The 23,020-nt window shown below is 54.7% G+C and overlaps 1 protein-coding gene across 1 annotated transcript in view; it reads left to right on the forward strand.

Annotated features, from left to right (window-relative positions):
- Window positions 1-16,589, forward strand: part of ATP10A (ATPase phospholipid transporting 10A (putative)) — a 102,741-nt gene extending 86,152 nt beyond the window's left edge. Inside the window, 12 exon segments of the mRNA XM_028503657.2 lie at window positions 145-269; window positions 985-1,083; window positions 1,085-1,171; window positions 3,108-3,163; window positions 3,165-3,436; window positions 6,100-6,176; window positions 7,995-8,120; window positions 11,702-11,902; window positions 14,266-14,346; window positions 14,429-14,533; window positions 15,125-15,312; window positions 15,457-16,589. Coding sequence (XP_028359458.1) covers window positions 145-269; window positions 985-1,083; window positions 1,085-1,171; window positions 3,108-3,163; window positions 3,165-3,436; window positions 6,100-6,176; window positions 7,995-8,120; window positions 11,702-11,902; window positions 14,266-14,346; window positions 14,429-14,533; window positions 15,125-15,312; window positions 15,457-16,057 — 2,018 coding nt within the window. The 3' untranslated portion in view covers window positions 16,058-16,589.
- The last annotated feature ends 6,431 nt before the right edge of the window (window positions 16,590-23,020 follow it).

The raw sequence follows: 23,020 nt of genomic DNA on the forward strand, positions 1-23,020 counted from the left end.
GCCCGGCGTAGGCGCTCCCAGGGTCCGTGCGCGCTTCCAGGGGCCCGCGCGCGCACGCTCCCAGGGCTGTGCGCGCTCCAGGGGCCCCGCGAGGCCCATGCTCACCGCTCCCCGGCGCAGCGCTCAGCGGGCCGTCTCGCGCAGGTCCTGAGCAGGAGAGTACGCCTTGCTGGCTGAAGGGCCACTTGGAGGCCGAGTCCTCTGTGGACAACCGCGAGGAGCTCCTCTTCCAGTCTGCCATTCGCCTGGAGACGGGTCTGCACTCTTGGGTAATGACGCTGGAAATGCGCATTGCGCGGCGGGGCGGGGTGTGAGTGTGTAGAGGTGGCCCTGGAGTGGGAGGTGACATGGCTGTAGGTAGTAGCGGCGTCTCTGCACGTGCTGGGCTCGCTTAAGGAGCCTCCTGAGGCTAAACAGCCCTCAGGTGGGATCATCCTTGATGGAATGCTCTCCCGAGGGCCCAGTTCTATGGGGTTCCCTGTGCGCCCCGCCAGGCACTCCTCCAGTCCCCCAACTCATCCTCCCTGCAACCTGCTTTTGAACCAGAAATACAAGCCATGCTTCCCGACCTCTGATGCTTAAAGGGTCCACTCGACCCCCACCCCAGGAAACAAAAAGAAAACTGTGGTTGAGCCCCAGAAATGGCTACATTTTACATCTTAAGAGTATTTCCAAGTTGTCTGTGAAGTTCAAAGTCAGCTGCATGTTAGGAAGAGTTGCAGGTGCTTTGTTGTAGGTGCAGAGGGACTCTGGTCAGGGCTTTCCGACTCACCCTCGGACTCAGCCATTGATGGCGGCAACCCCGCTGTCCGAGCCAACCCACCCCCTCCCCGACATGGTGCGGCCACAGGGGGCAGACCCCCGGTTGGTCCCCGTCTGCAGGTCCATCAGCAGCTGGTGTGTGGGGGGTGTGGGGGGCCCTCGCCCGTCGTGGGTCTGGGGCCTTGAAGGACCGGCCCACACACTGGCCATGCCTCTGCCCAGGTGCCACTGGGATCGAAGGACCGCTTGCAGGACGGCGTTTCCGAGACCATAGCGAAACTGCGGCAGGCTGTCTGCAGAATCTGGGTTCTCACCGGCGACAAAACAGGAAACGGCCGTTACATTTGCCTACGCCTGCAAGCTGCTGGACCACGACGAGGAGGTCATCACCCTGAACGCCGAGTCCCAGGTAGGGGCGCTCCGGGGACACGCTGCTTGGCCTGCGGCAGCCGCACACCTTGGGCTCCAGGCGGGGCTGAGCGCAGCGAAATGGCGCCAGGAGCCTCTGTGGCTGCGGCTGCCCGCCCAGCCGCTGCCCTCCGCCTGCGTCTGCCTGTGTTGTTTCCGGCACTTAGCCTGAGCTTGTCGTGGCCTCGGAAAATCCGCTGGGCTCTCTCAGTCTCGAAGGAGTGCCCACCTCGGCTTTCTTTTCTTTTCTTTTATTTCTAATTTGTATTTACCGATTCTACAGAGAGAGCAAGGGAGATAGAAACGTCAGTTTGCTGCTCCACTTACTCATGCGCTCACAGGTTGCATCTCGTCCGTGCCCTGACCGGGGACAGAACCCCAACCTTGGCGCGTTGGGACGACGCCACCCAGCCAGGGCCACCTGAGCATTATTAACGCAGAGTTCAGCCTGCTCCTTCCTCACACGCTGTCCAGGTCAGCGGTGTCAGAGGATTTTTTTCGTGAGGTCACAAGGAGCCAGGGCAGCTGGTTAACCAGCGCCGACATCCGCAGGACGGCGGGGCTGTCTCAGGCACGAGGGTTTTCATCCCGTCCCATTTATGTATTATTTTTCATCCTCACTGGAGGACACTGTTTCCATTGCTTTAAAGAGGAATGGAGAGAGAAAAACATCAATATGAGAGAGAAGCATCAATGGGTTGCCATACATATGTGCCCGGACCAGGGATCGAACCCACAACCCTTCGGTTTCAGAGTGAGGCTCCCACCTACCTGAGCCACAGCGGCAAGGGCCAGTCCCATTTCTGAATGTCAGTCCCTGAGTGTGCAGGGAGCATCTAGGACTCACAGGACTGTCTCTGTGTCTGGTGACACCCTTGCACACCCTGGGCCCGTGACCGGCTGTGGCCACCAGGCTGTATGTGTCTATGACTGGCCACCCACCTTTCACACCAGGCCAACAGCTGGGCCTTCTCAGCCTTTTTCCCCCCATTCTCCCTCACTTTTCTAAATGGAAAAGGTCCCCCAGAAGTGTGTGTTGAACACAGCTAGATCCCCGAGTGGCCTGGCAGGAACCCGGTCATGAAGCAGGGGACTGGAGCTGTCAGGGTTCCGTGTTTGTTCCTGGAAATGGCCGTCCCTGCTATACCCCTGTCCCCTGACACGCAGGTTCCCCAGGGGGTCTTCCTGCTCGCTCTGGAACTGAGACCCTGTTCGGGAAGGGCATTGCCAGTGAAAAGTCTCAGGGACTATGCCTCTTTTTATTTTTTTTAAGATTTTATTTATTTATTTTTAGAGAGGGAAGGAAGGGAGAAAGGAAGAGAGAGAGAGGAACATCAGTGTGTGGTTGCTGGGGGCCGTGGCCTGCATCCCAGACATGTGCCCTGACTGGGAATCGAACCTGCGATGCTTTGGTTCGCAGCCCGCACTCAATCCACTGAGCTACGCCAGCCAGGGCTGGATTATGCCTCTTTTTAAAACTTCATTTCCTGCTCACAGGAAAGCTTGTGAAGAACACTGATCATTGCATTTTGGGGGGGGCCAGTTGTAACAAAGGTTTCGAATGAGCCTTGTGCCCTGTGTTCTGTGCTGTCCCAGGAAACAGGAAGGGCTTGGCAAGGGCTCCCTCGGTCCCACCGGCCGCCAACTTTGCCGCAAGATGGCCCGGCCCCCCAAAGCGACCAGTCCCTCCCCGCCCTCTGCATAGAAGTGGAAATTGATAGAAACGCTAGACCAGCTCTTTCTCTCCTGTGTGGGAAGCCATCCTCTGTAGCCTGGTTTTATCGGGGCACCTGGGCAGAGCCTGTCCAGAGAGACCAGAGAAGACACAGAGAAGACCAGACCCAGACATGTTCCCCAGATGTGTTTGGGGGTGGGGGGAGTAACTTGGGCTGTGGTGGGGCCAAGCCGACCGCACCGTCCTCTCGTGTGCATTTCAGGAGGCGTGTGCAGCCCTGCTGGACCAGTGCCTCCACTACGTGCAGGCCAGGGGCCCCTGCCACGCCCGGACAAGACCTCGGGCAGTGTGAGCGTGGCTTCTTCTCCCCGGTCTGCCCGCCCTCCGAGCCCGCCGCCTCCGGCCCCTGCCCGAGCCTCGTGATCGACGGGAGGAGCCTGGCCTACGCCCTCGACAAAAACCTGGAGGACAAGTTTCTCTTCCTCGCGAAGCAGTGCCGATCGGTCCTCTGCTGTCGCTCGACGCCCCTGCAGAAGAGCATGGTGGTGAAGCTGGTCAGAAGCAAGCTCAAGGCCATGACCTTGGCCATAGGTAAGTGGGCGGGCCAGCCCATCTCCTGCACCTGCTTCCTCTCTTCACTTCCTGAAGTTCCTGCCCACCCATGCGGCACCGTGAGATGGGAAGATGCTTCCTTGCTCTTGTTCTGTTTAGAAAGTCGCCCCCAGTGCAGTAAAGCAGCAGCCTTTGTAGGCAGGACACGTGGATTAGAAAGCCACAAGTGTGTAGTGGCCGCAGTTGTAGCCACGTGTCAGGGCAGTCCTACAGACTCAGTTGAAGACGACAGAGTTGCCATGCTGTTTCCTGGGAGGCCGGTGAGCCACCAGCCTGTCCCTGGCGGGTCTCGGCCACGGTGGAGGATGCTGCGTGCCCAGCATCAGCCCACGCCCACTCTGGAAGAAGGGAGGGTCTCTGCAGGTGGGTCTGGTCACTGGTCAGCCAAGACTCCATCCTGCCAGAAGGACCCAGAGACTTGGGGGTGATGGAATCCCCATGGCCCCTTGTCCGCTGACTTAACCGTTGCTCCAAGACAAGCATCTAGTTAAATATATCCGTCCTAAGGTAGGAATAGTTGCTAAAGTGTACGTGACTTTCCCTAGGGACGGCGCATCTGACGCTGGTCATTCCTGGCAGGCTGTTGGCCGGAAGAGCCCTGTAGGCTCTCCTCCGGTTCTGTTCTTCCTGATGCTCATCTGCCTACTCCCAGGGCGACATCCCCGCCCGCCCGCATCAGGTTCAGGTCCAACCTCCAGCCAGGCCCGGGGACTCGGAAGCTCCACCTGCTGGTGAGGGCCGGGAAATGCCTCAGGTTGCTTAGAGAAAAGGGTGACTGACTCCCTGGGACCCTAGGCATCCGTTTGGTTTTCCTGCATGTAGAACCCACCCCTGGATGAGAGATGGCCCTGCAATAAAGCATCCCCGTCTGTGATAATTAGAGTATTTTCCTCAAAAGGTCTATGACAGCTGTCCTTGCTGACATGGGCATGGCCTCCCTGTTGTACACAGTTGAGGCTAGTGGAGAGCCTGGGTCTGAAGTGGGGTGTGGCCTGAGTGTGGTTGTCATGGAGACCTTCCCTGAACACCTTGAGGGCTTCCCTGCTTCCCCAACTGCTGAGGGGAGAGAGCAGGGCTCAGGCCTAAGCAGTGAACTCAGAGTCTCCCTGGCCCAGGTGGGAGGGGAGGCAGGCGGCTCCTCCCAAGAGAGACTGTCTCAGAGGGCCCTTCTGATGCCCCTGAGCAGTGTCGGAGGCAGGAGCCTAGGAGTCTGCAGGCTGGGGCTGCACCCTCTCCACTAACCTCGCTCCTTAGAGCATCCGCAGGGAAGGCTGGTGTGTACCTTGGATGACAGACCACGTTTGCACAGCCTGGCGGGTGCCAGGCTTAGCCACCGAGTCATGGATGGGAGTGTTAGTTAAAGAAAATGCAGCCCTGGCTGGGGTGGCTCAGGGGATTGAGCGCTAGCCTGAGAACCAAAGGGTCACCAGTTCGATTCCCAGTCGGGGCACATGCCTGGGTTTTGAGCCAGGTCCCCAGTAGGGGGTGCATGAGAGGCAACCACACATGGATGTTTCCCTCCCTCCCTTCCTCTCTCTCTAAAAATACTTTGAAAGAAAGAAAAGAAAATGCAGGTAAAGCCTTGGCTGGTTAAACAGAAAAGAAATAAAAGAGAATTTCAAAAGAGAAAGTAGGGACCCACGAAAACATCAGCTCATTTCTCTGAACATGAGTCGAAGCATCCATATGACCTTGTCTCGAGTGTCCAAAGATTAATAACAGGGAACAGTGTTATCCATTATCACTCACTTTGCATGGGACATTCTGGGAAAAGCTGCAGCGAGTATTAGTGCTTCATAGAATGTCAATGCCATCGGCAGGGGTGAATCACCCACATCAGGCCCAGAGCAATAAAGAATAGAAAAAATCACAGGAGAGACACGCCTGGTGGCCAGCTACTTGATGAGTCACTTGGACTTCGTGTATCTGCACCACTGTGCATTTGAAACTTGGCACTCTGTGACTTGGGCCCTCCCGGTGTCCTGTTGGGAGAATGGTCACAATCACTGAGTAACCATGAGAGTCTCTGCTTGCCTCTCCCTGAAGCATCAGCAGCTCTCACACGTGCCTTGCATGGCTAAACGTTTCCTATCAGCAGTGCCTTGGCCAAGTGAGTAGCAGTTCTCCTTGACAGGACCCTCAGAGGGTGCAGCGGTGAGCATGGCGCTGTTAGCTCGCAGGGAGTCAGGGTGCAAAAAAGATCCCCGCCATATCCCAGGCAGGATTGGCACTCCATTCAGTGTAGGGAAGCACCCAGTGGTATGTGCCCCGGGAGAGCCCCGAGATGCTATCTATGTGATGAAGACTGAGGCCGTTCGGGAAATAAAGCTGGTGCAGGTGAGGGCATCTTGCATGGCCAGGCTCCGTGCGGAGGGCTGTAGCCATGCAGGAGCCCGTGGTGCAGGCTGAGTGCTGAATAAAATGTAGCCACTCCAGCCTGCTCTCCGAAGCCCCTCTCGGCGTGGCTGGTGGTTCCAGACCTCACACCGTGGTCTGACTCACTTCCCCCGCAGCCCATCCTCGCTCTTCCCGGGACCCTGTCACGGGACTCAGCCCAGTGGGGCCCCGGTGAAGGTCTATCGGGCCAATTTCATTCTGTGCGTCTGAGCTCAACCGATCCTCCCCGCCTGTGCTGTTTCTAGGAGATGGGGCCAATGATGTCAGCATGATCCAGGTGGCCGACGTAGGCGTGGGGATCTCAGGCCAGGAGGGCATGCAGGTAAAGACCCATGGCGGGGGACTGTTCTGGGTGACCCTGCAGCTCACTGTCACGTCTTCCTGGGGGCCTCTGTCCAGCAGAGCTGAGGGATTGGCCTTCAGCACAACTGACGCTCACCCTCTGCTAAGACAGTTGTAAAGGATAAGGTGCAGGTGACTCCATATTTACGAAGCCACGTGCGGGAGATACTTTTGCAAAGTAAGGAGAACTGAGGGTCAGCGTGAGTCTCCGCCTTCTCCGTGGCTGTTACGCCTTGTATTCGGGTGGCATTTTTTATGTTCCTGCACACGAGTAACACCCTCTGAAAACCCACCTGACTCTGTGGTGGTTGGAGCCTGGTGTCACCATGACGTGGGACGCAGCCATCGTGACCCACAACACGCCATCCCTGCCCTTCTCTGTCACCGTGTCGTATTGACCCGTGCTCCAGACGTCGAACAAATGCGTTCGTGACACACGTGCTGCTTTGGGCCCTGGCTGGGTGGCTCTGTGGGTTGAAGCGTCATCCCACACATCACAAGGTCGCAGGTTCGATCCTTGGTCAGGTTTGATTCCTGCTTGCCATGCATTTGGGAGGCTGTCTCTCTCCCTTCCTCTCTCTCTCAGATCAATAAATATGCCCTCTGGTGAGGATATGTTTTGGATGTCATCATTTCAGCAATTCCCTATGTTTGATTAACTTCTAATCGCAGCATTGTTGAACTTGGTGGAGACTTCAGGGAACAATCTATGCAGGCTGCTGCTTTTAAAAAAGCAGAGTGTGGCCTCCATTCAATCACTTCTCCCGCAGGGCCGAGCCCTTCGTGGATGCAGCCAGCCAGGCACTGTATGTCGACCGAGCACTGGGGCCAGGTCTGGGCTGGGCTCGCCAGCTTCACCCTCCACGGAAATGGCAGTCAGACAGGAAGTCCCGAGACAGAGGCACAGGGGCTCCCCCTTGACCCTGTCTGACTGGAGCTGCTGTGTTAGGTCACCTGTGTGGTTTTCTTCCACCATAAAATTGGACACGGGAAAACATTAGTTGAGCAAATGAACAAGATAGTTCCTTCATCCTGACTTTTAATCCTCACCCAAGGAAATGATTATTGATTTTTTAAAAAGATTTTATTTAATTATTTTAAAGAGAGGGGAAGGGAAGGAGAAAAAGAGGGAGAGAAACATCACTGTGTGGTTGTTTCTCGTGCGCCCCCTACTGGGGACCTAGCCCACAACCCAGGCATGTGCCCTGACTGGGAATTGAACCAGCGACCCTTTGGTTCACGGGCTGGCACTCAATCCACTGAGCCACACCAGCCAGGGCTGGTTATTGATTTTTTTTTTAGAGAGAGAGAAACATTGATCTGTTGCCTCCCATGTGCACCCAGACTGGGGATTGAACCCACAGTCCTGTCATATGTAGGTTCAATCCCCAGTCAGGGCCCATATAAGAGTCAACCAGTGAATGCATCAGTAAGCGGAACAACAAATCAATGTTTCTCTCTCTCTCAGATCAATACATAAAATTTTTTAAATAACTTTTTAACTAAAAAAGAAAGTATGGGAAATAAAAGGCAAACATTTTTTTAAAATCCATCAGTTACATATATTTAAAATCTTAAATGAATCCTGTAAAGCGATACCCCTGAACTACACTACATGATGGAACAGAACCTGTCTTCAGTCGACGGAGATAATGAGAGAGACCGGTGAAACGAGCCTTGGCCCGTCACACACACTGGATTTCTCCCCCCGTGTTCCACCTTGTGTGTGTTGGGGGGGGGGGTAAGACAGACATTGGCAAGAGGGGCCCCCAGTAACGGAAGTCCTCTCCCTTTCCAGGCAGTGATGGCCAGCGACTTCGCGGTGCCCAGGTTCCGCTACCTCGAGAGACTCTTGATTGTCCACGGGCACTGGTGTTACTCCCGGCTCGCCAGCATGGTGCTCTACTTCTTCTACAAAAACACGGTAGGTACCGGGCGCCGCTGGTCTCTGAGCGTCTGCTTGCAAAGGCCTGAGCTGAGACTTAGGGGACTGTTCTGCAAATGCGGCCAGTAGGCCAGCCTGCAGCCACCCCACGGCCCCCTATGGGTGCCATCCTCCTTGAACTTCACCAGTGAACCTCCTCACCTGGCCTCTCGGCTCAGACGTCTGTCTCTGGGGCACATGCATCTCAGGCGGCTGCATCTCAGAGGGAGAAGGTTGTGGAAATAGATCATTCGAGCATGTTCTCTTTGTAACGACAAGTGGAGTAACCCTGAGGTCCAGGGGTCTGCACCAGGTCCCGTGGCTAATACAGCCAAGGCCACGTGCATCCCCAGTCCCTAGAATTCTACCTCCTAAGCTCCTAACTGCCCCGGTGACATGTTTCTCGGGAGCAGGCCGAGATGTGACCGCAGACGGGAGTGCCCTAGTCAGTGCTTTCTGCAGAACAGGTGGGGGTTGGGGACCTGCAGCAGTATGCCCGGTGGTCCTGGATTCAGCTCCAGAGCGCTCAGTCACACCGCTGCTGTCGGGTCGACCAGCACACCCACAGCGGGCTGGGAGTGCACGCCCGGGGCAGGGTGCAGGCTCAGCTCAAGTAGGAAGGGAGCCGCCCGCAGGGTCTGGCCACACTGCCCCCTTCCGGCCAGCTCAGTTCAAGAGCACCCTTCGGTGAGGTCGTGCCCATCAGGGCTGGCGGGGGTCAGCTCCGTCTGCAGGGGCTGCGCCCCAGGGTCTGGTCCAGTGCACGCTGGTCCCACCGTGTGGCTCCTAGTCCCTGCATTACTGAGCCCAGGGCAGACGGTCACCCAGGGCAGAGGGACACATGGCCAGTGCAGAACCCTGTTCCTCGTGTAAGGAGGGACAGTCTGCTGAGGAGCTGCTCCCTGACCTCCAGCCCCTGATCTCTGCGGCCAAACGGGCAAACCGGAGACAGAATAAGGAAACTCACGGGAGGCGTGGCCTTCCCGGGCAGCCCCGCAGGTCCACCCCTGCAGGCTGGAGGCTACTGGGCTGATGCCGAGACCATCCTGTGGTCTTCTGGGAAAAAATCAAGTGCGATACACAGAAAGGCCATTTCTTAGTTTATTTTTCTGATTCCAGGAAAAACATCACGCTCACTCTAGACTGCCGTCCGTTCACCTCTTGTTCGTGTTCTTAATTCATTGTTCTGGAGGTTTAGACCTATTTCCCCTCTTCCTTCTGCCCTGCACGCTCTCCCCCGCACTTGCCCGTGTTTTGAAAGGTCTTCTAGCAAATGAGTACAGATGTTCAGGACCAACCAGGGCATGTCTAACTGGATGGGCTGGGTTCTGGAAATTCCAATTAGCTTCTGCCTGGGACTCTGCAGAACTGTCCTGCCGTTGCCCGATGACACTCCCGAGGCTCGCACACACAGTTGCAGACCTCGGGGTCCCCAGCTCCCGAGGGGGGGATGGGTGCTTTGAGTGAGGGTGAGCGGGGCTGGGGGGTGGAACCCCAACCTGTTTCTGTCGCTCATTATTTCTACAGTCTTGAGCAAGTCGTTTGCTGTCGATGGATTTGGGGTTTTCTTAATCCGAAAACAAATCAGAACGTGGGAGTTGAGACATGCGCTCCGTGATTCCTAATGAAAGTGGCCCAGACTTCGGGGAAGGGCAGCCAGCTGTCAGATGCAAATGGGGGGGGGGGCCTGCCTGGCATGAGGGAGCTGTCATCACAGAGGACACAGGGGCAGGCGGGAAGGACACCGCTCCTGTTTTATTCCTCATATGATGCAAGGCCTCTGTTAACAAGCACTTGATCTACTTGAGAAGTTCAAGGATAATCAGTGTGCCTCCCAAAATGAGGGAATTCACTTGTTTCAGGGACAAGTCAGCCTTCCTTTCGAATCAAGAGAAGTTTCCATAGCAACAGAGGTTTGGGAAGACCGCTCCTGGTACCGCAGGAAAGAAAAATCTCGATTACCTTGGTACTTTTTCTTCTTTCTCTCGGCACGGCTTGCTCACTGATGACTCTCGGGGCCGCTGAGCCTGTGGCTGTGGGTGGGAGAAAGGCCGGCGTGGGAGTGAGGCCAGGGAGAAAGTCGGTGAGAAGGCCACGTGTCTGTCGGTCTTCAGTGTGGAAGGGAAGGTGCATCCCGTCATAGGTGGGACCAGGTCTCAGGTGGTGTGAGTCGTGGTTGGTCACTTCCACACACAGTCTGTCGTGTTGTCTGACCTTCAGGGCAGGCCCTCAGGGTGTCTGGTCAGCACACGGAAGCTCAGAGAGGTGGAGTGACTGAGTCAAGGCCAACAGAGTAGGTGGTGGCAGCCCCAGACCAAAGCCCAGGCCGTGGTCTGGGGTGGCCAGCCAAGGATTTCCTTGCACCATGACCCCTCCCTCTTGGGCTAGGCCCCGCCCTCCAGGCCAGGCCCCACCAGCGATGGAACAGATTGGGTGTGTTACCCATACAGTGGCCACAGTCGCATCATTTAAGATAAGGGACGTCAATTTCCTTTTCTCTGAACCTGGGGCGTGGGGTGGGGGGGACCACACGGCTCTGCGGAGCCTCCAAGGAAATGACGGCACTGTTAACAGTAAGAACAGAAAGCGTGGGCCAGCTCCCACGGGGGCAAGGGGTTCTCTGAGGCCTTTAATTTAAATGTACTCGCTCGTTACCCCTCATGGCAGCCCCGTGGCCAAGGGGTGCTGCTCTGTACCCAGTCCATGGACAGGGACACTGAAGCAGGAGGGGTCCAGTGACCCGGCCCTGCTGCACAGTCCATCTCGGTAGGAATGCTTTGCAATTGCTGGACTGCCATGCAAGCCCCTCATATAAAAGCATCAGGCCACTGGTGTTCAGTGGTCAGGCAGCAGTGGGAAGAGACCCTCTCAAGCCTTCCTCTGTTGAGCATGGGCTGGAGGGGGCTGTGGAGGCTCTCCAACCTCCACTTTCCTGCTGGCAAAGCCAGGGGGTGGGGCAGAGTAAGGACCAGCGATAATACCTACAGCTCACCCGCCAGCTGAGGGCGCAATGGGTGCTAGGGGTCGGTCACAGTCAGCCACATTGCTGTCATCAACTTTGCTGCCGTGCCTGTGTGGGTGTCCCCACAATGGGAGTCAGTGGTTACTCGCTCTTCTTCATCCCGAGGGTACGTCGCTGCAGACGGAGGCAGCATCTCAGGGATATGGCACCAGCGGATTCAGTTTGGGACCACGGAGGAGGGGTACGAGGCAAAAAGCTGAGGGTGACTCCCATGGTCCCCTGCAAGTAGGAGCGACCCTAAACCTGGCCAGACCTTCTTTTGCTTTTCAGTGAATGAATGACCTGTGTCTTCTCTGTCGCAAGGACTCAGTGCTCCGAGGGCCACTCCTGGGGATTCCTGGTGCCCACGGCCCACCCCTTGTGCTCAAGGGCACGTGGCGGGCCCTGGAAGAGGAAGAGGGGGTACCGAGGGTGCCGAGTTACAGCTGCCTTGGAGGAAGCCGCTGCCCATCAATTCAGCCTTTGCGGTCGGGCCCCGCAGACCCTCAGGCCCCTCAGATGAGACTCCGCAAGGGCATCTGGGAATTGCCCGCTCCCCTTCCTCCTCTCTTCGTTTCAGATGTTCGTGTGCCTCCTGTTTTGGTTCCAGTTCTACTGCGGCTTCTCCGCATCCGCCATGATCGACCAGTGGTATCTGATCTTCTTTAACCTGCTCTTCTCGTCGCTCCCCCAGCTCGTGACTGGGGTGCTGGACAAGGACGTGCCGGCGCACGTGCTGCTGACGGAGCCGCAGCTCTACCGGAGCGGCCAGAACCGGGAGGTGAGCTCCGCCCCCCCCGCGCCTCCCCCCCGCGGCCATTCATTCACCTTCTGGAAAGCGGGGGTCCCCGGGCCTCCCTGGGACCAATTCTTCAGGGTCTGTGTCATCGTAAGAAACAGACCTGTAGGGAATTTTTATTTGAGCCAAACTGACGGCAGGTGCTGGGAAGAAAAACCTCGAGGAGTTGAGAAAATGCTCCAGGGAAGGCAGTTTTGCACCTTATTTTGTACAGTAGAATCCACGGCGGAAGCAGAAGAGGGTTACGTGAAGGCGATTGGGTGATAGAGTAGGGAGGCGGGACAAAGCGGAGGGGACGCTTCCAGGATTGGGTAAAAAGTGAAATGATGGACACACTCTTGACTTCCACGCAGTGGGCACTGAACAGTTACTAGTCAACAATAAATGCGATAATAATTACAGCGAGGGGACTTGTGGTCTCCCTCTGGCGAGGTGGCTGTGCCCCAAGGGGTCCGAAAAAGGGACGCTACCTTGATATTCCAAAGGTTTGTCATTGTAGGTGCAAAAAGCAGTAGAGGGCTGGGTTAAGGTAAAGATTGACCTTTGCCAGGGGAGATTCCAGCCTGGGGCACGACTACCTGCTATAAACTGCTTTTAGTAAGTTTTCATTTCAGACCATCCTGTGCGGTCCCATTAGGTCTCCGGGTTTGCGAGGCCAGCCCGCCGCCGGCCTCCCCTGAGCGCCTGGGGCTTAGCGTGGGGCCCCTTTCCGCCCACGTCTAGAATCCGACCAATGAGAGGAGAGAATGAATTCTGTCCACTTGACTCTGGTTTGTGATTGGTGGAACAAGGTGATTGGCATGGTGGTGGTGTCGGGTTTGTGCTTGCGTCCAGACTCACCGAGATGTGTACGTTGAATGTACGCAGTATTTGTATATTGACCTCAGTAACACTTTTACTAAAAAAGAGGGGTTTTTTTAAAGTATAATAGGGTAAAAACTATCTCCGCACTAGAGTTTCCAGTCAAATGGAATCCAGAAGAACAGCTGTGATTTTAGCTCGGGACTTCCCAACTGATTGTGATTGGGGGGTTTTTTTGTTTGTTTGTTTGTTTGTTTTAGAGATATTGCCCATTTATTTTTTTAGACCACGGGAAAGGGCGGGGGGCAGAAATTAGAAGTTGCCTCTTGCAGGCTCCCAACCCGGGCCCCCCACCTGCAACCCAGCACGAGTCCCACGCGGGAATCAAACCAGCAACCCTCCCTCCCCAGCAACTGAGCCACACCCACCAGGGCTCTGCCTGATTTTATTGTCAAGGAATCTAAGTCAGTCACCATGATAGCTGGATTTTTTCCTAAAACAACCCCTCCAAAATGGGACTTATTTTGCAAGGAAACTCACAGGAAGACAAACCCACGGGGAAACTGTTGAAAGAGCCAGTGAATACAAACAGATGTAAATGCACGTAAATACGCCACATGGATCGACGCGCTAATTACCAGCTACTCCTCGCCAGCCAACAGAGTGAGCCTTGCAAGGGCTGCTTGTCAGCTGGCTGGAAGGATCACGAGTGTGCAAAGGGAATGGGGCTCCATAGCGCCCCCAACTGTCTCTAGTTCAGAACCTGTGTAGGAACCAGCTGACTTCCCCTGGTCACCTCTGTTGACCGTGGTGGGTTCCTGCCGAAGCCGGCAGCCCGGGGTGGGGGCAACTCAGGGCAGGCAGATGAGGAGGACCCCCACGTGTACCTGTCATCTGGGGGAATTCCTGTACTCGGCTGGGCCTCCTCTGCCCCACTGTGGGACCAGGATGGGGGAGTGGGTCCTCTGGACTTAGGCCAACAGGAAGGACCCAGCCAGCGCCTTCCCACCTGCTCAGGATATGACCCTTCTGTCTGCTCTGGAACTCACAGGGACAAGTCCATATAGTCACCCAAACAATGAAGGTGCATTGAGTCCATAATCAAGGTCATTTTTGCTCTTGGTGTCCAGCTTTGCGATTTTGACATTAGGAAACCCCCATGAACGAATTCTAAGAGATCACTTTGAAGAAACAAAGGGGAGCCCTGGCCAGTGTGGCTCAGTTGGTTGGAGCATCATCATCCTGTGCACCAAAAGGTTGTGAGTTCAATTCCCAGTCAGGGCACATACATAGGTTTTGGGGCACATTTGGAAGATATTTCTCTCTTATATCAATGTTTCTCTCTCTCTAAGATCAATAAAAAACATATCCTCAGATGAGAATTTAAAAAAAAATTTTTAAAGAAAGAAACCTAGGGAGGAAAAATGCTGACAAAGGAGGAGCAGAACTCAGATTTGGGGGGACACCCCCCAACTCCCCGAAGCGAGAAGGTCTGCAGAGGCGCTGACTCGCCTGTAACCACCGCGCCTGTTCTTGTGTCTCAGGAATACGGGCCCCAGACCTTCTGGTTAAACATGGCCGACGCCGCCTTCCAGAGCCTGGTTTGCTTTTTCATCCCCTACCTGGTAAGTTGGCGCCTGGCACCATCGCCCCCGCCCTCCCGGCTCCCTCGGCGACCCGCAGACCCAGGACGCCGCTGTCTTTCAGGCCTACTACGACTCAGACGTGGACGTCTTCACCTGGGGCACACCCATCACCGCCATCGCCCTCTTCACCTTCCTGCTGCACCTGGGCATTGAGACCAAGACCTGGGTAAGCACTCCGGGCCCCTCACGGCCACGCAGGTCCTCAAGATCTGGGAGGCTCTGAGCCAATGGGACTGTGAAGCCGGCCTCCCTGGGGCAAGAAGGGAGATCGATCCACAGGCGGGCCATGCACCTGGTGCCCCCGCTGCAGCCCGCGCCCTGCACTCCTGGGCAGCCTGCAGCTCCCTCCCGCCCTTTCCCTTACTTAACCACGTGCTCTTCTTCCCCCGACTCCCTGACTTCCGTCTCCCCACCTGTGTCCAGGCTGGTCCGCAGGCTCCCAGGCCGTTCTGCCACCGGGTCCCCAGTCCCCCTGTTTCCGCTAAGCCCTTAGATTCCAAGGGGTGTCCAACCCAAGGCCTGTGGGCTGCATGCAGCCCAGGATAGCTGTGAATGCGGCCCAACACAAAATAGTAAATTTACCTAAAACATGAGTTTTTTGTGTGATTCTTTGTCACATTGTATGTAATGCGTGGCCCAAGACGACAACTCTTCTTCCAGCGTGGCGCAAAGACGCCACAAGGTCGGACAGCCCTGCCCAGGGCGGCGGCGAGCATAGCCACTGACGACCTGCCGTTTCTTTCCCCTCCCCCCCCAGACCTGGCTCAACTGGACAGCTTGTGGCTTCAGCGCCCTCCTGTTCTTCTCCGTGGCTTTCATCTACAACGCCTCCTGTGCGACGTGCTACCCTCCGTCCAACCCGTACTGGACCATGCAGACGCTTGTGGGCGACCCCGTGTTCTACTTGACTTGCCTCATAGCGCCGGTCACTGCGCTGCTGCCCAGGTGGGTGTCAGGGACGCTGCCCCCCGAGTCCTCCAGGAGCTTGGGGGGGCTTTTTCACGGCTGTGTGTTCATCCCCCCTCAAATCTCAGAAAGCTCCTCCGAGGCCAAACCCCACAGCGGGGACTGACTGCATTCTCTTTCCAGGCTGTTCTTCAAAGCCCTGCAAGGGAGCTTGTTTCCCACCCAGCTTCAGCTGGCTCGCCAGTTGGCCAAGAGGTCCCCCAGGAAACTCAGCGCTTCCCAAGAGACTCAGGGACCCCTCCCGGGAGAAGCGAGGCCTGAACCCTCAGAGCAGAGTTGCATCAGTGTCTCGGGGCTTGTCTCCCGGAACTGCACCCCGCAGGGGTCTTGGCACACAGCCTGGCCCCCCAGCTCCCCAGAGGCCAGCGGGGAGGCCAGCGCGACGCACGTGAGCGTGCCTTTAAGGGGCACGTTGGACGGTCAGGCCTCGGGGTCCTCCGGGCCCCCAGAGGCTGCTGTGGGAACGTGTCTTGGGGACCCCAAGACGAAACCCCCCAGCACCAGCAGGGCAGCCGCCCTCTCGTCCATCTTCAGCCTCTCCAACCTCAGCTCGCTCAACTGGATTTCCTCCCTGTCTCTGGTCAACGGCCTGGGAAGCGTCTTCCAGTTCTCCCGGAGCGGTTTACAGACGGACAAGCGGGAGGCCGAGTTCCTGCCCAGGCCCCCGCCACCGGACCACCAGGACCTGTGCGGCTTAGGCAGGCAGGCCACCGACTACTTCTAGGGGCCTCGTCCGGGATGGTGAAAACCGTAAAATGGCCTTTTTTTTAAATAACATAGATACTAATTTTATTTATGTTTCTTATTTGCACAGAGGAGTTCTACTGAGATGTATTTTATATGTTTCCAGGGCTCGTGCCGGAAACGAGAGGTACCAAAAAACAAAAAAAAGAAAGTTTATTTTTTAAAAGTTCTAAGTAGAATATATTGAAAAAGAAAACTCAGAGCTTTATCGTATATAAAAGTTGAAAGAGTGACCCTCGAAAAGTGTGTTTAGATTTATTATTGTTTCCCATCTCATTTTGTGAGAAAATTCGGTGTGATTGGTCCGGTTCCTCAGGTGTGACCTCGGCTGCTCCCGCGTGTGAGGGCGGGCGCAGGCGGGGCCGCCTGGCGGGTGTGCACAGCAGTGAGGGAAGGGGCGGGGCCAGCTCATGATCCCGGCAGCAGGTCCCTTGCAGTCCATCCCCAATCTCCACAGTTGGGAGGGCAGGGGCTCCCCGTCACCCACAAAAGGGAAAGTATGACCTCAAAAACAAGACAAAACGCCTGAATGAAGTTCACTGCCACGTTCAGTCCTACACAGGCATTTCATAAAGATCACCTTGGGGGTACCCCAGCCCCTACACGGGGTCTGGCCTGTCAGAATCATCACAAGCAATAAACAAACTTCACCTTACAGAGAGAACATGTCCCGTCTGCTGCTGTGTGACACTGTGACTGCGTGACCCAACAGAGCATGTCTGAGCACCCCGGGGTGTGTCCTTGAGGCGCAGCCTTTCAGACACCCGGCAGGAATGGCCTCGTTCCGAAGCTGCAGGCCACCCTCAGTTGGCCTTTTGTGCTCTCTGCAAGACGGATTCTGTGATACCCCCAGCAAGTTCTTTTTCTACCACTGAAATTAATATTTCCAAGCCAATAATTTTAGAAGTGGTTGAGTTTTTGCCCAGGCTGGTGTGGTTCAGTGGGTTGAGTGCCGGCCGGCGAACCAAAGGGTCACTGGTTCGATTCCCAGTCAGGGTGCTTGCCTGGGTTACAGACCAGGTCCCCAGTATGGAGTATGTGAGAGTTTCTCTCTCTTCCTCCCTCCTTTCCCCATTCTCTACAAATAAAATAAAAGTGGTTGGTTTTTAATTTTAGAGATCTTTTACTCTGCACCTTGCCTTTTAAATAACAAGAAATGATCATTAACAATAATAATAATAAATGACACATGATACACTAGCTCCAGCAAATAATCCATATACAGAGAAATGCAAAAATGTCCAGGCAGTTGGGGTTAAGTCATTATACTTCTAGGATGAAGTCGTGAGTTTTAAGAACTGTCCAAGGGCCAGGGTTAGTATGTCTCTAATTTGAGATCATCACTTGTTATTTTAACTTTTTTATTGATTTTTTTAAAGAAAGGGAGAAACATGGATTTGTTGTTCCACTCATTGATGCATTCATTGGTTGATTCCAGTATGTGCCCTGGCCGGGGATCGAACCTGCAGCCATGGTGTGGATCAAGACTACACTCTAACCAGCTGACCTGCCCAGCCAGGGCTTCATCAGTTATTATTTTAAACAAAAGTCCACACACTGGGAGGCATGCGAGGTGTGTAGAGATACTCAACCAGCTTCTTCCTCTTTCTGGACTCCACTCTGTACGACAGCTCAGGGTCTGTGACCCAGAACCTGGGCTTTGGGGGTGCACTTGGCTGCAGTTGTTTCTCTGGAAAACATTCTTGAGTCCTGACTGCGAGTCAGAGACAGCCGCGCCGCAGCAGCCCTGGGGGCCACCTGCCTCCTCCTCTTTGCCCTCCAGACTTGCTGATGCATCAGGGCTCCTAAGCACAAACTCCACAGCTTCCATGGAGAGCGTCCCAGGCTGGGGGACATGTGCTGAGGCCCGTTGGTCACTGTGTGTGTGGTTTTTTTTTCATCCATCTACTAAAGACCGACATCCCGGGGACACGTGACCTCCCTGTCCTTGCATTCAGAATAAAACACAGGGTTGCTGGCGCTCGTGATGTCACTGAAGCGTGTGCCGAAGACGCCACGCCCAGTAAACCGTCACGCCCCCTGCCGGCTCCCTCTGCACCTGCGCGGGAAGGTGACTTCAGGACAGCTCTGTGCTCTGGCGGAGCGGCTGGGCCGCTGCGAGAAGGCTGAGGATCCCGAGGGACATAAATGCTGCATTTCGCACAAGGACGCGCAGAGAGAAGCGTGGCTGCCCACCTCCCTTCTTTAAATACCAGGGAAAGAGCTCTCGTTATTTTAAGCACTTACTATTCCTGAGACTTTCCATGGTGGCGACCACCAAAATGAGCCAAGGCGGCAAGCCAGAGGCTGCCAGCCGTTGCCTGGGCGACAGTCACAAAGGGCAAGGCAGCCCCTCCAAAGGCTCTGTCCCCCAACCTCGAAGAACCCCAGCATGTGTGGGCCAGGAAGGCGCAGGCCCCCTGTCCTGCCGCAGCCACGTGGTCCTAAAAGTCCCGCGGGAACTGAGGTCTGAAGGGATGTCAGAGTTCTTAGAAACCGGAGAAGGGGTCAAGTGCAGAGGGGGCGGCTTGGACAGCTGTGTATGTCTTTTGCCGCTGATGTGTAGCCATGACCCCTTGGGGTGGCCCAGGAGGGGAAGAGCGGCCAGACAGACCCCGCGATGCCCCATCCCTGCTCTGTTGGTAATGTCCCGAGGAGTGAGGCCCTCCTGTCGCAGTGCTAGAAGGGCGGGCTTTCGGCCTCCGTGCGGAGCAGGGCGGGGCCTGAGCGTGAACCACCTGTGCCCGCCTGGCGCAGGGGAGCAGCTGCCTCTCCACAGCCCGCCCTCCCTATGGGCACGAGCTCCCCCTCGTGGCCGAATGCTGACTGCAGGGTGCAGACGGCCCACCCTAAACACCTGGGGGACCACCAATGGGCTGCTTATTCTGTGCATCCTTTGCCCCTGGTTCCCACTGAGAGACGATGTCTCATTTGCAATAATCGGAGAGAGACAGACAAACAGAGTAAGCACATAGATATTTCTCAGGCTTTGACCTTTTTTTTAAGCTTTTATTTGTTTTTAGAGAGAGGGGAAGGGAGGGAGAAAGAGGGAGAGAAACATCAATGTGGTTGCCTCTCGAGAGCCCCCCACTGGAGACCTGGCCCACAACCCAGGCATGTGCCCTGACTGGGAATCGAACTGTTGACCCTTTGGTTCGCAGGCTGGCAATCAATCTACTGGGCCACACCAGCCAGGGAAGGCTTTGGCCTTTTAAAACAAAAAAACAGAGGCCCCAATTCCACCAGCTTCCTGGTGTGGAACATGCGAGCTGTTCCAAACACATGCAATTCACCCGAGCATTTATAAGCACATACCATAAACAGGGCTCCATATGGGGTGTCCCTTGAAAACTCAAATGTTTTTAGAGATTACAGAAAAGTCCTTATTTTGGTCTTTTCTGATTGAATCATGCCCTGGAAGCCAATCATGCAATTCTACTGCTGAAAATAATATACTTATATTTTTAAAAAAGGAAGTGTAATATTACATTCCACTGTGTGAAGAGGGAATGCGATTCTTGGCTACACCTAAAAATTCAGCTGCCTAGTTATTCCTTACAAAAAGCCACAGCGACGCATTCTAAGACACACGACCCTTCTGCTGGGCGCACGCACAGAGCCCTGCCACCTTCCTGGGCTCGGGCACGGGTCCTGGCAGCCTCACACCCCATCCGAGCCCCGGGGACACCTGGCGTCCCCCGCTTGCGCACGCAGATTGCATCAGAAATCATTGGGCGTTTTCCACTGCGCAGGTCAGAACCCAGCCAAGCCGCTGGTGCTCACGATGCGCTGCGGGCCGTGCGCAGAGACCTCCTAGGGCCGCTCTGCCGCCCGGGTGGGAAACGGAGCTTCTCTGAGCTATTTTTGGCTCTGGCTTGCTGCTGCGCGCAGCTTCCCGCTGAGCATCCTGCAAAAATAACCAGGGCAACCCGCCTCTCCCGCGGTTCCTTGTTCCCCTCTATGCTCTGACGGGGATTCCCAAACCAGGCCGGCTGTCAGAATCAAAGAGACCCCAACCCAGGACCTCAGAGAGGTTTCTTTAAATAAGGATGCAGCCTTGAAGATCATAGTCCCATATTTTCCTGAATGTATAGACGATGTTGCAGATATCAATCACCTTTTGCAAAAGCATTTCCTTACATTCTTAACTGATAAAGCACAGCAGAATAGTAAGCCTATTCCAGGAAAATGAAGAGGAGGGGTGTCCCAGGGGAGAAGGTGCATATAAGTAGCGCGTGGGAAGGCTGTTAAAAACTGTCTCCCGGCCCAACACACACACACACACACACACACAGAGGACAGTGAACACTCTGTCGTGTGGCTTCAATGCTTTAAAATGGACATGATAGTAATTTGGTTCTCTTGGAACAGAAGCACCAAATTTTGTCCATGCAACGACCTGGTCCTGTCCTGGCTGGGTGGCTCAGTGGGCTGGAGCATCCTCCCGGACACCAAAAGGTCATGGGTTTGATCCCCGGTCAGGGCGCATCCCTGGGTTGTGGGTTCGATCCCTGGTAGGGGTGTGTGCAGGAGGCAACTGACTAGTGTTTCTCGCATGGATGTTTTCCTCACACCCTTCCCTTCCTCTCTCTGTAAAATCAACAAACATATCCTTGGGGGAGGATTAAACAATAATAATAAAAGAAAAGAGTCTGGTTCATAGGTGTTGGACAGCCGCAGCATCTAAATAAATTTTACAAACATTTTCCATCTTTCCACATCTGTCAGCTTGGAAGTCCACCGGCTGGGAGGAGGGGACAGGTATCCAGGTTCCCTGGGGGAAAAACTCAAGGAGAAAAGGGTACTGTGCTTTGCATCAGAGCGCAGAGACACTCACGCTGTCGCTACCGTGGGCCGGAAGAGCTCAGGGGAATTGGACGTGCAACTAAGCTCATTGCAGCCTTCTAGTCTACTTCTAAGGTCCTCGCTGCCTGCTTTATTGTCTCTCGCTATTGTTCTGAAGTCCTCTTTGTTTCCGGTGTGTGTAACACCAAGAATGGCCCTCCGTGGTTACTTAGTTTGCAGATATTGTCCCCGTGGTGTGACGGGGGACTTTAGGAAAGGGAGACACACCCAGAGGAATTCAGCAGCTCCAAAGGGCGCAGGATTGAAAGGGAGACGAAGACACAAAGAGTGGGTGACGTCATGGTGTCTGCCTTTGTCCTTGGGAGCCAGCAGGAGGGCGGAGAGCAGCTTCCAGCACACACCCCAGCCTCTAGCCTTGGTGGGAGGGTCCTCACTCCGCCTCCCCTCCAAGCTTCTGACCTTCTTTCTCTGTCCTGCCAACTGCAATGGGCCAGTCCGGGTGGGTTTTCACAAAGGAAAAAAGGGACCCAAGTGCCACCCTGTCCCGTTTCCCTAGTAACACAAGCAGGCCTGGGAGAAGGTCTCTCCATGCCCCTCCCACCAGCAATTACCACGCCCCTCCCATCATTCTGTCCACGCCCCCTCCCTTCAGTGGGCCAAGGACCCAAGGCCAGAGTTGCTGGGTTTCCTTGAAGTCGCCATGTAAACGTCACATGGTCTCTACTTCTCCTGCTGCTTGCTGGTGACTGTCCCTGAGCTGAGCGGGTGCAGCCAAGGCCCACCCCTGGCAAGGGCTGCAGGTGACACAGGGCCCTTTGGGTTGGTGTCCACATCACACTCTTTGCTCTCTCCTTCTCTCCTGAGTCCTCGTCTGCTTCTGATGTTTTAGGGAAAGGGTTACACTTACACATTCTGCATTTAATAAGGTTTTTCTCCTTTTAATAACAGTATTTCATTTTAGCCTCACAAAGAACATCTGTGAGGTAAGAAGTAGGGACCTTCACCGGCTTCCAGAGTAGGGGACCTAAAACCAGCCAGAAGGAGAAAATGCTCACATTCGAGCCTTGACTCTTTCTTCTCAGTCTGGGAAGAAGCCCCCAGGAAGCTGTGGAATTTCGAAAGGACTTCACGTGAGGTGTTTCGTGCACGCTTGTCATCTCTAAGGTAACGCCCGTCGTCCTGAATTCAGCGAGGCTCTGTCCTTATGGATTTTCTTAATGGGCAGATACCATCTAGGGGAAGTCTGAGGAATTTTTTTTTTTTGAGAGAGAGAGAAAAAAAAAAACATCGATCTGTTTATTTATGCATTCATTAGTTGATTCTCGTATGTGCCCTGAGCTAGGCGGCTAGGGCTGGAATTCTTTTCTTTTTTCATTCTAAAGGACATCTTACCAAGTGCTAGGAATCACAGGGGAGGGGGCCAGGTGCTCACCGATCACCATTTCCCAAAGTGCCTTCTGCTCACTGCTGCACAGGGTAATTTTAGGGGCTCGATGGAGAACATTTTAAAAACTGTGTTTTTTAAAAGGTTTTGTTTATTTATTTATTTTGAGGGGAGGAAGAAAGGGAGAGAAACATCAATGTGTGGTTGCCTCTCAAGCGCCCCCTACTGGGGACCTGGCCCACAACCCAGTCATGTGCCCTGGCTGGGAATCAAACCAGTGACCCTTTGGTTTGCAAGCTGGAGCTCAATCCACTGAGCCGCACCAGCCAGGACTCAAAATCTATTTTTCCATTACAGTTGATGTACAGTATTATAGTAGTTTCAGGTGTGCTGCCCACTGATAAGACATTACGTAACTTATAAAAGGACTCCCCCTATAAGTCTAGTACTCATTTGACACCATATGTAGCAATTACAATATAACCGACTATATTCCCCATACCGTACGTCACAGCCTTGTGACTGCTTTTATTTGTGGCAATTTGTACATCTTCACCTTTTTCATGTTTTGTACCTGTCCCCTGGCCTCTTGCCCCATCTAGTGACCATCAGTTTGTCCCCTGTGTCCTTGACTTTGTGTCCATTTCACCATGGACATAATTTGGTTGAATGTGTTCGCTTCCATTGGTGACAGTACCATCGACTCTTTCTTTGTTTCTAACGAAGGTTCGACCAGAAAAGAGGCTTATGTGC

The sequence above is a fragment of the Phyllostomus discolor genome, chromosome 12 (genome assembly GCF_004126475.2).
Source record: "Phyllostomus discolor isolate MPI-MPIP mPhyDis1 chromosome 12, mPhyDis1.pri.v3, whole genome shotgun sequence".
NCBI lineage: Eukaryota > Metazoa > Chordata > Mammalia > Chiroptera > Phyllostomidae > Phyllostomus > Phyllostomus discolor.